At 38.1% G+C, this 16,311-nt stretch overlaps 1 protein-coding gene across 3 annotated transcripts in view; it reads left to right on the top strand.

Annotated features, from left to right (window-relative positions):
- Nucleotides 1–16,311, top strand: part of LOC127415269 (A disintegrin and metalloproteinase with thrombospondin motifs 10-like) — a 116,129-nt gene that overhangs the window by 49,871 nt on the left and 49,947 nt on the right. For 2 of the 3 annotated variants that reach the window (XM_051653954.1, XM_051653952.1), the window contains exons 9-11: nucleotides 10,146–10,251; nucleotides 12,986–13,132; nucleotides 13,993–14,134. In XM_051653954.1, the coding sequence (XP_051509914.1) occupies nucleotides 10,146–10,251; nucleotides 12,986–13,132; nucleotides 13,993–14,134 (395 nt within the window). Of the gene's footprint in view, nucleotides 1–8,459; nucleotides 8,478–10,145; nucleotides 10,252–12,985; nucleotides 13,133–13,992; nucleotides 14,135–16,311 lie in introns of all 3 variants that reach the window. The other variant, XM_051653953.1, reaches the window with a different exon arrangement.

The raw sequence follows: 16,311 nt of genomic DNA, 5'->3' as shown, positions 1-16,311 counted from the left end.
CTTTACTCAACACAAAGTTAAGGCGTTCCATCCTTTTTATGGACACAGACGACTGGTGCTGAATAAGGTGATTTGGACTTGACAATCCACCCTCTTGCAAGAAGATCCTAAATGTATTATTTTACTTCTTTGTACAAGGGCTTCGGAACTGAGGTGTATGATCGCTGAACAGGGATATCATCTGTGAGATTGATGGCCATTTGTAAGTTCGGAATGCAGCCCACACTTCATCATTACGTGCAAATGGCAGTGATTCTTCATAAAGCATTTTCCTTGCTATGCTTTGTTGTTCCTCTGTCAAATGACTTACATCCACAGGAGGATCCCACCGTAATGTGGCATCAGCTCTACTGCTGCTGTTGAGGTCTTTAGGAGTTTTAACACAGTTGACTTCAACAGTGGCAGGTTCAACTTGCTGGTCTGTCTCTACGATTTTTGTAATTGGCTGTATACTCCCTAGCGCAGTTCACAGAGACAGAGTAACATCATGGCTTGTGTGATTTCCTATAGGAACTTTAACGAAAGGGCTTTGTGTTTTACAGACTTCCAATAGACCATCACCCAGGTCAAGCTGATCAAGCTATGGGTTTTCTTGGTTGAATTCAAACAAGATAACTGGGTCTGACAGGTCAAAGTCTGCAAGCACTTTGCATCTGACATTTGTCACCTGACCTAGAGGAATAAGAACATCCTGACATCTTACTTTAACGGTAGTGTGAGGGACAGTCTGAGGGCTTTGGGTCTGTATGAAGTTCACAATTACACTTGCTTGGTCATCTTCTATTGCCATTGCTCCACTAAGCAGTGCAGTGATAGTAGGCAGGATCTTTGTTTGTCTGGCCCTTAATCAGCTGTTCAGTGATGTTGAAACCAGGCAGGGGTCGTTCTAGGGCCATGCTTGCCACCAGAAAGGGGATTGGATTGCCAGGTTAGGGCACCTCGTCCCAACCATCGAAGGGCAAAATGTCTCTGTTGACAGCCAGTACATTGAGGGTGCTGGTTCCAGTCAGCTCACTCAAGGGTCATAGTCTGTGATTGGGTAAGTATGTTTTCTTCCAGTTGTGGAACTTGAGCACCAGTGCTGATCAAAACAGTCACAGCATAACCATTGATGTTACATTTCAGTAGGCACTGCTCCCAACTAGTTCTGCTACTTTATCTTGTGTCAAATTCAGCTCTTTAGAGGTGTGAGAACAGACTGCGCTGTTGGCACTGGCATCTTGAGCTCTGTTTTCTGACATATTTGCTTCAGCTTGGAACCATTTGCTTGCTAGCTGCCCCTTTACGAATGATTGGTTGGTACTTCTCATATGTTTGGTCTTTTTACAGCATCCAACTGCTCTATGTTCTTCCTCATCGCAAATAAAACAGTGACATCCATATGGACTTCCTCTTCTCTGAGATGTTGGTCTGCTCAAAGCATGGGGAGGTGGTCCAGCATTTTAAAGACAGTGTCATGAGTGTTCAGTTTGTTTTGCTTGATTTAGGAAGTCAGTGACATTGGTCAGAGCTTCAACTTGGGCACTCAGTTCTTGTATGGTTTTTGTTTTGCTCTTTTTCTGAGGTTTTGAGATTTGTTCACCTCCAAATGACTCTGAGTCAAGCTGTGGGCATGGGTCTGTCATCGTGTGTAGTGTGACCTAGTCTGCGCTGACGTTCACTCTCCTCAATTGAGATCTTGTTCACCTGTTTCAACAGTGCTTCATCAGTTATGGCCTGGTTAGAGAGGAAGGGCTTCAACTCACTTCTAATGTCACTGTATTTTGGAAGAAGGCCTTGATGAATCGTGTATTAAAACACATTCTGTACAGTGCGTGGCTCATACTCAATGTTTGTGCTGCTGTCTTGAAGCAAACATTACCTTTTGTTTGAGTCCCATGACCCGATACAGAAACTGTTGCGGGGTCTCGTGCTCATGCTGTCTGGTGCTCATCAGCTCTTAGAAAAGCTTGCTGCTGCTCTTTTAACTTAGGTGAGCCTGTAGGAAACTTTTCAGTTCAGTCACAGTTAGATCATCTTTGCTAATGAGCATGTCTTTGAATTGTCCTGGTTTAATTATGCGTAGAACAGCTTGAATGATCTCACTCTCTGTATGGTTTGCTTTGAGGCCTTTGTCAATATGCTTGCAGAAACTATTGTAACCAATGTCCGAAGTGCTGTCATCTACCCCCGTGTACTTTGAATTCTTTGTGCTGTAAGTATGACAAGTCTCTCATGTACATCCTGCCATCAGTCTTGGTGTGCAATAATTACTCGGTGTGAGGTAAGTGCTTTGCATTTTGTGCTGCTCTGTGAAGGGTGATTTTTCTTTCTTGACAACTGCTGGTGATATTTTGTACACTGTCAGCTTTCTACCTAATTCTTCATAGCTAGAGAGTAGCTTTTGATACTCCAAAAACTGTGTATCTGCATCTTTGCCTGCAGATGTGGATGATGAAAATGTCTGTATGTGTGTGTTTGCTGACAGTGTCTGTGTATGTGCAGCTGGTGAGGGTGCTTGTGTGTGCATATCATTTTCAATCATTCACAACAACAGTTGCATGATTTTGGATGAGCTCATCAATAATGTCTTTCAAAAACAGTAACTGTGCATAACCTTCATCTTCCAATTCAGTTAAAATGTTGCTTTGCATGTAGGAAGAAATTAAATTGAAACAACTTTCCTCATCATCCCTGAAGATGGTGAAGGAATCCAGACCTGAAGCTAGTGTGATGCTATCAGCAATTTGGAAGAGTTCATCAGCAGTCAGTGCGTGAAGGCTTTTCTTGATTTTCCAGATCAGTCCCTTCTTTCGTCAGCCATCTTGCTCAATTCCAGACACCTTGGATTTGAAGTTATGTACAACTTCTCAGCCAGGTCAGTCCTTTCTCTCGTCAGCAACCTTGCTCAGTCCCAGACACCTTTGGGCATGCAGTGATGTACTCCCTCTCAGCCAGGTCCCATTTATCTCTCTTGTCACCAGCAGCTGCTTCAGATTCACACACACAACCCTGCTGTGTTGGTCATGTGCCTTGTTGTCATCGAAGTATAGACTTCAAGATCAGTCTTGCAGTCTGAACATGGATCTCGGTGGGACCTCCAAAAATCTGTTACAGGTCCCAGGCATAGGACCTGAGTGACAGATACATTTTTGCCTGAGAAATCAGGAGAAAAGAAGACATGACACAAATTAGTGGCTTGTCAGCATCTTTATTAAACTCATTTAATTTCTTTTTTTCCCCTCTTAATGTGAAAAATATGTCTTCTTAATAATAAAAGCATATTCAACATATATCACTCTGTAATATCACTTTCTTTACAACTTCACCATATGTGAACAATCATCACATTTGTAATCACATTATATATATATACATATGACATATATACATATATAATAAAGCTATGAAATAATAATACATTTTTCTTAATTATATATTCTACCTCTGGTAACGGATCACAATAATTCACTCAAATGCTTTAATATTAAACGATGACCCACAAAGTTAGCCATTTTTAGGGTTTCTTCTGTGAACAATGCTGACATATAACTGTGCAGGGTGTGTGTAAAACTTTTTAATGTTTGACGTCACTGTACAACTTTACACTATTAATATTGTGATCTGAAATTAGGGCTGCAACAACTAATCCATAATTATCAATAATGGAATTCATCGACAAAGAATTTCATTATCGATTAGTTGGATATACAGTGGCATGCAAAAGTTTGGGCACCCTGCATGATCAGTACTTAATAACACCCCCTGGCAAGTATCACAGCTTGTAAAAGCTTTTTGTAGCCAGCTAAGTGTCTTTCAATTTTTGTTTGGGGGATTTTCGCCCATTCTTTCTTGCAAAAGTCTTCTAGTTCTGTGAGATTCTTGGGCTGTCTTGCATGCACTGCTCTTTTGAGGTCTATCCACAGATTTTCAATGATGTTTAGGTTGGGGGACTGTGAAGGCCATGGCAAAACCTTCAGCTTGCGCCTCTTGAGGTAGTCCATTGTGGATTTTGAGGTGTGTTTAGGATCATTATCCTGTTGTAAAAGCAATCCTCTTTTCATCTTCAGCTTTTTTACAGATGGTGTGATGTCTGCTTCCAGAATTTGCTGGTATTTAATTTAATCCATTCTTTCCTCTACCAGTAAAATGTTCCCCTGTGCCACTGGCATCAACACAAGCCCAAAGCATGATCGATCCATGTTCTTAACAGTTGGAGAGGTGTTCTTTTCATGAAATTCTACACCCTTTTTTCTCCAAACATACCTTTGCTCATTGTGGTCAAAAAGTTATATTTTAACTTCATCAGTCCGCAGGACTTGTTTCCAAAACGCATCAGGCTTGTTTAGATGTTCATTTGCAAATTCTGACGCTGAAATTTGTGGTGAGGATGCAGGAAAGGTTTTCTTCTCATGACTCTTCCATGAAGGTCATATTTGTGCAGGTGTCGCTGCACAGTAGAACAGTGCACCAATACTCCAGAGTCTGCTAAATCTTCCTTAAGGTCTTTTGCAGTCAGACAGGGGTTTTGATTTGCCTTTCTAGCAATCCTACGAGGAGTTCTCTCTGAAAGTTTTCTTGGTCTTCCAGACCTCAACTTGAACTCCACCGTTCCTGTTAACTGCCATTTCTTAATTACATTACGAACTGAGGAAATGGCTACCTGAAAATGCTTTGCTATCTTCTTATAGCCTTCTCCTGCTTTGTGGGCATCAATTATTTTTCAGAGTGCTAGGCAGCTGCTTATAGGAGCCCATGGATGCTGATTGCTAGGACAAGATTTGAGGAGTCAGAGTATGTATAAAGCTTTGAAATTTGCATCACTTGGCCTTTCCAAATGATGATTGTGAACAAGCCATAGCCCTAAAAAGCTAATTAAGGTCTGAGACCTTGGTAAAAATTATCTGAGAGCTCAAATCTCTTGGGGTGCCCAAACTTTTGCATGGTGCTACTTTCCTTTTTTTCACTCTAAAATTGTACAAAATAAAAATAATACACTAATATTGCTTAAAATGTTGAAAAGAATGTTTCATCTTTAACTTTATGCCTTTTGGAGATCAGTTCATCTTCTACTCACTTAACTATTCACAGCAACAGAAATTTTGACCAGGGGTGCCCAAACTTTTGCATGCCACTGTATGCAATGAGCATGGAGAAGCTCCGTTAGTGACGTCACTTTACACCCAGTGAAAAATATGTTGCATGATGAAACTCGTTTGAAAAACAACGGAGCCAAGTTGAAGCGGAAAAAAACATGACCCAAGTTGTCCAGAGCACGAGAGCACTTAAACACTTTAAAGAAGATCAGAATAAGCCTACAGTTTAATGTGGAGCGGTTGCTGCTTCAGGTGTGTTTACAGAGTGATTGTGCTGTTTGATGCACTTAAGAGTTGTTTCTCTCCAGCACGTAACTTATATTTTACTGTTATTTTCTCTGTTTTATAATGTATACATGTTATGAGTTTAAAATCAGGTGTGTATTTCCGCTTAATTTCACAAAACAGTTTTTTTAACCACATGCGAGTCAAGGTTATAATAGTTTTAAAAAAAAAATATTAATTTTTTTAATTTCACTCCAATTTAGTTTCGTTTTCATTTTGTTTGTTAGTTCTTTGTTAGTTTTCGTTTTTAAATATTGTATAGTTTAGTTTTTCATAACATTTATTTTTTTATATCAAGTGATACATATAGAATAGGGAAAACAGGCATTTGTGCAACGTGGGTTGTATAGCTGGACACCCAAATGTACAGTTTGTAAATAATACTTATGAAAAGACTGTGTGTGTTTGTGTGTGTGTGTGAGAGAGAGAGAGAGAGAGAGAGAGAGAGAGAGAGAGAGAGAGAGAGAGAGAGAGAGAGAGAAAGAGAGAGAGAGAAAGAGAGAGTCAGAATACATTTTAACATCATGCATTGGCAACACGGGGACACCTGGGGGGGGGGTATATACAGTTTATACTGTATATATACATAAATACATACATTGTATTAAAATATGTAACATCTTTTAGTATGTGAAATGTTATTTTATTTTATTATTTAACACAATTTTAACCACATTTTAGATACTTGTAAAACGTACAAATTATATATAGCCTATTCTATCCTTATGATGTCATATTGCATGTTTAATAATGATATGACTTGTCAGTGCTTGAAAGTTCTTGTCAGCTACACATTTTTACACAAAATTTGCAACATTGGAACTTAAAAGTTAAAATACAATTTCACATTTCCACATTTAAGTGCTTGTACTATTTAAAAAAAAACACACACAGTATGAATATGACCTGCAATCTCTTATTTAACACTGTGGCAATCAGGGCCGTTAAGATTGTTTTTATTTTATGTTTTCAGAGCCATGACTATTTATTTTAGTTTAGTTTAAGTTTTTCCAATTATGTTGATTTTTATTTTTATTTCAGTTTATGAAAATGTTTTGTTTTTTTTTACATTTAGTTTTAGTCTTAGTTTACGATAATAACCTTGATGCGAGTCTCCGTTAAACTTCACTGAGCAAGCGAGTGCGCGCATCTGCGTCAATCAAACTGATCGCAATGGAGCGCAATCATTTTTATTAAACTCATGCAACATCATACCTCGACTTCAGTTTCAATAATCAACTGTGCGGCTCTCATGCATATCACTGATGTCACAGAGGTCAATGTGTGCCAGATTTTAAAGTCTTTTAGATGGTTTCTTCTCCTCATGCGAGCACATAATACAATGAGCAACGATGCTATTATCAGCGCAAGTGAGAATCTGCACTACGTTTAAAGATAATTGTACTATATTGAACTGTGTATAATGCTGAATATGATGTATAATAATTATAAGGGTCCTGATATTTGATAGTCTTCCTGATAATGCCAAATGCAATGTATGATTTCACCAGGAAATTTATACCATGGAAAACATTATATTACTGGATAAACATACAGATAGTTTTGAAAAGAATAGTTTCGAAACATGTACTCAGTGACAGTACTATTTTAAAACCTACAATATTAATTTAAAATACTTAATGTTTGTGTAATACTCAGTGACGGTGTACAAGTATATGTTTCTAACATAGTTATGTATTTTTCAGAGGGAATAATTATTAATATTTTTATTCTGGTATCACCATTGCCCTCTGCTGGACTGATTTTTTGTCCTACTCCATTTCTGATGGATCATTTTACTCTTTAATGAACAGTACTTTTTGTTAAGTTTTACAAGTAAAATAACTGTTTTGCATATGTCCTTAAAGTAATAATAATAATAAATTAAAACATACCTTTTCATGATTCATGCTTTGTTCATAGTTGTGCGAGAATAGAATCGTGAATTCAGCACTGTAAATTTAACTAAATCCGTACACCCTTTATAATTTTTTATCCAATTATTCGAAGAAATAATCGAAGATTAATCGATTATCAAAATAATCGTTAGTTGCTAATCCTAGTATCCTAAATTAAGCATAATTATTTGTACAGAAATAACCACTTAAAACTTAAATCAAAAATGTGATTTAAATAAACAACATAATATAAGACATATGTGGAGCCATTTCACTACTTATAAACAAAAACTGAGCCGAAAATAATCTCAAAATACAATGGAAAAGGGGCGGGCGCCATTTTGGCCCATTCACTTGCATTGAACGACCCTTACAATTGCTGTTGCACTCATTAACATGGGGGAAACTCAAACTTTAGATAACTCAACATATCTTTTATCTAATGGATTCTTTGACATGAAACCCAAAGTAGATAAAGCTTAATATGTTTTAACATGAGAAATTTTGTTTTTTAGAACTTTTACATTGAACGTACCTGAGAAATCAGGAGAAAAGAAGACAAGACAAGATTAGTGGCTTTAATCAGGTGTGGCTTGTCAGCCTCTGAGGGCTGAAAGTTCTCGTGCCACTAACATCCGTAAGCAGCGCCACCTTGTGGCTGCAGCAGTACTGACTCATTGAAAACACAGCATTTACATTGACAGCATAAAAATGGCTCAGGCAAATACATTATTTTTAATACAAAATAAACTCTCCTGTTTAAACAAAAATGTGACCATACATTTGTGTGCGTCACATAATCCATCCTTCCATCATCTACATAATGAATCAATCTATCCATCCATTCCACATAACGCATCTATCATCCATTCATCTACATAATCAATTCATCCATCCATTTGTCCATCCATCTATCCATCATCTAAAAAACACATCTATCATCCATTCATCTACATAATCAATTCATCCATCCATTCATCCATCCATCTATCCATCATCTAAAAAAACGCATCAATCCATTCATCCATCTATCCATCCATCATCCTTTCATCTATCCATCTATCCATTATCCACATAACATGTCCATCCATCCATCCATCCATCCATCCATCCTAAATTGCCATATCTATGTGTCTGCATATATACAAATATATTTGTTTATTCATGATTGTTTCCCATTTTTTCTCTTTCCATAACAAAGCTAAAAGAAGGTTACTTGGTATTGTATAGTTTTACCCCTTTTGCCATTGATTTCTGTGACTAACTCATTAATGAACTAATTGGCAGTTCTGTAGGTAGGCTTGTATAGTATTTGAAAGTGATAAACCATAGCTCTATGTGTTTATGTTCTAGGTTCTAGGGTTGCAGCGGTATACCGGTTTCACGGTATACCACGGTATGAAAATTGATGGTTATCATACCATGTACATTTGCTTATCTACGGCTTTGAGAAAAAAATGCAACCGGACGGAGAATCTCACCTGCGCGTGCGCATCTCCTTTCCTCCTCGACTTGTACAACTTGCGCCACACACACACATGCAGCGAAGAAAATGTCAGAGAGAAGCGAGGCGAGGGGGGTCTGACATAAGTGAGTGTGTAGTGAGTTAAAGCAGTGTTTCTCAACTGGTGGGTCGCAGTTCTATTCGGACTGGGTCGTGGACAGCAGGGAAAGAACAATGCCATGGTTCTCCCATTGAAGATATTTCGGCGGCCACCCAAGTGATAGCCTATTTAGGACTGCCGAGGCAGATTTAATGATAATCTCGGCATCAGCTAAAGGTTTCTCATCTGCACTTTCACACGAGTGTAATGGAACCAGCTCGCACTAATGATCTACTCTGCTCTCTGACGCACACGTGCAACAACCGGGCTTCCCTCGATATTGCGGAGCGCAGACCTCAAAACTGATGTGACCAATTTCAATTCTAGTGAGACTTTTCTAGTTTAAAGCGTTACGGAGAAACTCAAGTCAAACCTCTCAAACAGTAGGCAGCCCTGACATGCCAAACAGCACTGATGAGGAAAAGAGCAACACTGTGCTATGCGCTCATTTTTTATTATACATCATCTCCTTTACAAAATTGTTTCACGTTTTTACATGAGTAAAAGTGTTATATTTTGGCAAAATGTTATAGTTTCATATGAATTAATCTAAAGGTAGAATCTATTAGACCTCATTTTATATCAACAGTGGCAGTTCTAAGTTTCAAGATGTGTTTCAGCTAGTACTTATTTTTTCATATATACTATAGTTTATTATTATTATTACTATTATTTAAGACTAGCTACACTGACCTAACCATGGTAATGAGGAGCCTTTCCTCCTGTGTAATATGTATGTTCTGTTTGAATTATGTTTGAAATTAGGAAACAAAACCAGTTGAGAACCACTGAGTTAAAGGTACAGACAGTATATGTTAATTTTTAATAATCATAGGACATTACTTTAAAAGCTCACACAGCTGATGTTATTTTTCATTTAGTAATTAATTTAACATGCTATGCTAACATGTAAACTAACATTCTTTAGTTATATAACATGTTATAGTTACATGCTATTATATATATATATATAGTTTATTATTATAATTCTGTTAGCTTTCTTATTTTATTTATTTTATTTTCAAATGGAAGACTTTTTTTACACATACTTCAATTTAAAAAAATGGTTTCAAGTTTCAATTATAATAAAGTGTTTGCTCAACCAAAAAAAAAAAAAAACTTCTGTTTTCACTCCTTTAAGACTCATTGTAACTGATAATAATAATTGTGTAATACTGTATACCGTGATACCGTGAAACCGTGATATTTTCTGAGACGGTTATCGTACTGGAAAATCTCATACCGTTGCAACCCTAGTGAGTTCCTCTGTGTGTCCATGTCAGGTCTGGCACCTGTTGGTGGTATGTGTGAGCCGGAGAGAAGTTGCAGCATCAATGAAGACATTGGTCTTGCCACTGCTTTTACCATTGCGCATGAGATAGGACACACGTGAGTATCTTCTAACATTTCTTCAATTTTCTTTTATCTCCTTCCACCTCCTACTATATTATGTTCCTCTGCTCCCACGTGCCTTTCACCCTGAAGTTTATTTATTCATGTTATTTGCTTTGGGTCGAGAGAAAAAACATTTCAATAAGGTGAAATTAAATACCTCCTTTCATGTTCATCACAAGAAGGGAAGTTATATGGGATTGTAACAATCTGAGGGTGAGTAAATAATGACAGAATTTTCATTTTTTTGGTGAACTGTCTCTTTAAAATGATGTCAACATTACATCAGTTCTCTGAAATTCCAATAGCTGCTAATGTCATTAGGGTGCAGCCTTTCAACTTTTGACCCCACTTGACATTTGACCTCTTCCCTGAGAAGCCCACCAATGCAAGTTTGGGTTAAGTTCAAGGATGAATGCTGAGATGGCCCGCATACACCATATGTATATCACTCATCAACAACTGCCATAATATTTTCTCTCAGTCTTGTGATATTTATATCTTATTAGTGGAACGAGTGGCGACAGACTTAGATGGCTCCAGGCGGCTATACCCTGGGGCCATGCGCTAAGCTATTCTTTTGTGGTTACTTGCACTCCAAGATGTTGAAGTATTGTTTTACTTGGTGGCCCAGTATTCCACTCTGCACAGCTTAATCATGCATATGAATTTATGGACACTCCTTGTTGATATCGCACCAATGCCTGCCCATATCATTCCTCAAATGTTCTGAATACTTCCATGAAAAGCAATTCAGTTGTCATTTTTGTCAGTTTGTTAGTGGAAAAGAGTAGTTTGCTATCATTGTAACGATCTCAGCTCTGTTTGTACTGGGTCACCCTGTATTCTGTTGCCTTGGCTACAGTCACATGCCTCCGAGCTGTTTTCATAGATGGTGAAGTCATTTGTGGTCTGCTCTTAATGCTTCGTCCAAGTACCTTTGAACTGGTGAACATCTGACGCTGCGCACTGGGGCTGTCTAGACAAGAAGGCATATGTTTAACTGTGTGTAGGATTACATAAATTTGTGTGAGCTATGTGATGGGAATTCACTAAAAATGAATTAGCATGGTTTGCACGCACTGTGGTTTACACACACTTAAGGAATTATGCAAATCAGGTAACAGTGTAAACAAGCCCATGGAACTGTGCTTTTAGCACAATTACAGAATTTATAAAATAGAGCTGAGATTTGTTAAAGGAATAGTTCACCGAAAAATTTACACTTTCTCATTATTTTCTCTCTCTCATGCCATCCAAGATGTGTATGACTTTCTTTCTTCTGCAGAACATTTTTAGAAGAATATCTTAGCTCTTTAGGTCCATACAGTACAAGTGAATGGTGACCTTAATATTGAAGCTCCAAAAAGCACATAAAGGCAGCATAAACATAATCCATATGATTCCAGAGGTTTAATCCAGGTCTTCTGAAGTGATCTAATCGATTTTGGGTGAGAACAGACCAAAGTGTAACTCCTTTTTCACTGTAAATCTTGCCATTGCAATATCTAGGCACGATCATGATTTCAAGCTTGATTACACTTCCTAGTGCTTGACACATGCGCTAGATGGTGCTAGAAAGTGTAATCGAGCTTGAAATCATGATCACCAAGGAGACTGCAAATGTCAAGATTTATAGTGAAAAAGGAGTTATATTTTGGTCTGTTCTCACCCAAAATCGACTGGATCACTTTAGAAGACATGGATTAAACCACTGGCGTCTTATGCTGCTTTTATATGCTTTTTGGAGCTTCCAATTTTGGTCACCATTCACTTGCATTGTATGGACCTGCAGAGCTGTGATATTCTTCTAAAAATCTTTGTTTGTGTTCAGCAGAAGAAAGAAAGTCATACACATCTGTGATGGCATGAGGGTGAGTAAATGATGAGAGAAGTTTCATTTTTGGGTGAACTATTCCTTTAATAAGGTGCAAATTGCAATCTACACTCACTGAGCACTTTATTAGGAACACTATGGTCCTATTAAAGTGCCCAATGTGATCTTCTGCTGTTGTAGCCCATCCACCTCAAGGTTTGGTGTGTTGTGCATTCTGAGATGCTATTCTGCTCACTACAATTGTACAGAGTGGTTGGAACCAGTCTGGCCATTCTTTGTTGAGCTCTCTCATCAACAAGGCATTTCTGTCTGCAGTACTGGATGTTTTTTGGCACCATTCTGAGTAAACTCTTGAGACTGTTGTGTGTGAAAATCCCAGGAGATCAGCAGTTTCAGAAATACTCAAACTAGCACATCTGGCACCAACAATCATCCCATGGTTTTACCAAGATCACAATTTTTCCCCATTCTGATGGTTGATTTGAACATTAACTGAAAACCCTGACCCATATCTGAATGATTTTATGCATTGCACTGCTGCCACACGATTGGCTAATTAGATAATAAATAAGTAAATGTGTAGGTCAATAGGTGTTCCTATTAAAGTGCTAAGTGAGTGTATAATAAGCCTAATTTACAAAGAAAGGAAGTTTGTTTGCTCAGAAAAGGACAATGATGACAGCACATTTATTGCCTTGTTAAAGTGGATTGCTGGTGGTTAGTGAATAAGATGCAGGTTTTTGCGCTGAAGTACCATGTGCAAATGTGTCAGCTGTTTAGTGAATTTGCCCCTTGAGTCTTAATCTGTAAGTGGGTTTCCATTTTTTAATGGTGCATAACTGAGCAATCTGGTCTACAATTCCATATAATCATTCCTCTCTCTGTCTTTCTCAGGTTCGGGATGAATCATGATGGTGTTGGCAACGCTTGTGGGGTGCGCAGTCAGGAGACCGCTAAACTCATGGCTGCCCACATCACTATGAAGACCAACCCCTTCGTCTGGTCGGCCTGCAGCCGCGATTACATCACCAGCTTCCTCGAGTGAGTTTGCTGCCTGGCTCTGAGATCTCTATTTTCCACTTAGACATACAGTTAAAGCAGCATTCATCTTAATATTTTGACCATAACCTTACTGAATTTCCGTATCATAAATTGACAAAGTATTGGATTGTAAAAATCAGTGATGTGCATCTGTCTTTTCAAACTTCTGTCTCATGTTATATAGAAGTCAACCTCCTTCTTCTTGGCTATTTGTTGTATTACAAGATGTTTATCATCCAAAAGTGATATTCTGCCAAGTGACCCCTGTGAATAAAGGTGCCGTGTGTAATTTCTGCACCACTAGTAGCAACAAACAGAATTGCAATCTGTTTTGTTTCAGCAGTTTGACATAATGGCTCAACCAATGGCATGAGTTTGGCGGAGACTAACTGTTTGTCCAAAGGCCATGGGCATAGTATTTGGGAAATCTGTTTGGAAACAATCATTATTTTTGCAATTCTATTTGGTCCTGGTAGAGGCACAGATATTGGATATTGCACTTTTAAATGGTTGTAGTCTCAGAGATCTTTAAGACTGAACCTTCAACCTTTGTGTTAGTAGCCAAAATTTTTAAGCATTAGGGGCCGTTCACACCAAATGTGTTTTTGTGTCCGTCTTCACTGTTTAATTGTTTTTCTATGTAAATGCGCTGGACGTCTTTGACCATTGTCCCAAAGTTTTTTCAGCATGTTGTGCACGAGTGCCGTGTTTTGAAGGCACCGTGTCTGTTCCATTTGTTGCGCTGTGTATAGCTTTTCTTTTTTTTTTAAACCCAAGAACACATTTGGTCTGAATGGCCCCTTAGGCTTGCATCACTCCTGATACACCTCTGTTCTGTTTTCTTTTTGATTGTTTACCAGCTCTGGCATGGGTTCCTGCCTGAACAATGTTCCCCCCAAGCACGAGTTTGTTTACCCCACCACAGCCCCTGGCCAAGCCTATGACGCAGACGAACAGTGCCGCTTCCAGTATGGAGTGAAGTCTCGTCAGTGTAAATACGGGGTACTTGCATCACTCAGTGTAATCAAAAACAATTGTTTGTTTCATGTTTCATGGATTGTTAAGATTTTGTCATCATCTACTCAGCCTTTTGTTGTTTCAAAGCTATATGATTTTCTTCTTTGGAGATGATAGGCAGAATGTTAGCCTTAGTCACCATTCACTTTCATTGTATGGAAAAAGATGCAATGAAAGTACAGTTGGAACTACATGAGGGTGAGTAAATGATAACTAATTAAATTTTTGGTTGAACTATCCCAGCTAGACCAGCACTATAAAGAATAAACCAGCATGGAAATTAATTTTCTATTTCCCTTTTTTATTTGTAACTAGTAGCACCTAATAAACAAGCAAAATAAAAATTAAAAAAATTTCTAGAGCAAATAGTTTTCCTAAAAAATGATGTCCACATCTGTGGACAGCTGGACTAAGTTGTGAAATGTTAAATAATAGAAAGTCAGATTTTTTTCATCAAATTGTTTGTTTTCAGCAGCATTGGTTATTCATATTTTTGAGACTTTAGAGACATTACATCAGAAATTAGCATAATTAATTCTTATTCAAAATAATGTCCAGCATCATCCAATCACTGCCAACCATGTTAAAATAAAATTATACATTATATATTCTTGATCCATGTACTGATTACTATTCTCCCATGTCTGCCAAATATGTTGAGTGGTACAAACGTCATCTGCAGCCTGAAACTGAACTTTTGGTCGGATTTTAGGAGTGAATGCATTTAGCTGCATAGAGAGCTATAGGATGCTCCCTATTTAGTGAATTACTTAACCACCAGTGTGCTGTCTGTCTGCATTGGTCTCAGAACAGTTTGAAATGCACATTATTTTCATCCTAACTCCATATAAAGCCTCTAAAAGCAAAAACGTTCAGCTTTTGGATGAACTCATTGATTCGCAATGTGAAAATGCACTGTGAATATAGGAATGCATTGACTAATGTTAATGAATAGAACCATATTGTACAGTGATAACAAAATAAAATATAACAAATGTTATGTTAAAATGAAGCGAAATTTCCCACAGATGTGTTAATGTTAAAAGTTATTCAAAATAAGTAACATGTTTTTTCAACTTTTGAGGGAATAATGTCCCAAAATCCACGTATGTGGGCATCATGTTTATCGCACGAAAACGTAATACATTTTTTTTAAAGCAGCAAATCAAACGACACTAGAGACGCTACTCTTTATAACCAAACAGGTTCAATAAAAAAACATAAAGAGGTTTCTTACCAGAGGTGTTTTTGTTGGCTCTGCGCCTGTAGAAGCTCTTCACGGAAATCGATGTCATGTTGTTGTGTCACGTGACTCGGTGCGCCATAAGTTTAACAATTAAATGATAGTCTAGAGTCATGTGAACAGTATTCAGTCAGTTTAAATTTATTCAAATTATGCATTGCGTATAGCAAAGCCAAAATACTATCCACGCATGTGGATACGGGGTCGCTTGAGGTTAAGCTGGTCTTTGCACCAGAGAAAGTACCATACAAATGTTCATTATATGATGTTGTGTGCTCTATCTCTGGTCTGCTGAAGCCAGACTATTTTTGTTTGGGGTCATCATTCAGTGAAATTCATTAATTTGATTTTTAGGTTAACTACCCCTGTAAAGTTGTTAATATACACTGATCAGCCACAACATTAAAACCACCTGCCTAATATTTTGTAGGTCCCCCTCGTGCCACCAAAACAGCACCAACCCGCATCTCAGAATAGCATTCTGAGATTATATTCTTCTCGCCACAATTGTACAGAGCAGTTATCTGAGTTACCGTAGACTTTGTCAGTTCGAACCAGTCTGGCCATTCTCTGTTGACCTCTCTCATCAACAAGGCATTTCCGTCCACAGAACTGCCACTTGCTGGATGTTTTTTGTCTGAGTAAATTGTAGAGATTGTTGTGCGTGAAAATCCCAGGAGATCAGCAGTTACAGAAATACTCAAACCAGCCCATCTGGCACCAACAATTATGCCACGGTCCAGATCACTGAGATCAAATGTTTTTCCCCAATCCTTCTTTTTTTCTCTCCCCTTTTCTCCCCAATTTGGAATACCTAATTCCCAATGTGCTCTTAAGTCCTTGTGGTGGTGTAGTGACTCACCTCAATCCGGGTGGCGGAGGACAAATCTCAGTTGCCTCCACGTCTGAGACCGTCAAT

Source organism: Myxocyprinus asiaticus, chromosome 24 (genome assembly GCF_019703515.2).
Source record: "Myxocyprinus asiaticus isolate MX2 ecotype Aquarium Trade chromosome 24, UBuf_Myxa_2, whole genome shotgun sequence".
In the NCBI taxonomy this organism is placed as follows: Eukaryota; Metazoa; Chordata; class Actinopteri; order Cypriniformes; family Catostomidae; genus Myxocyprinus; species Myxocyprinus asiaticus.
Note: the sequence above shows the minus strand (reverse complement) of the source record. Positions and strands in the feature narration are given on the sequence as shown.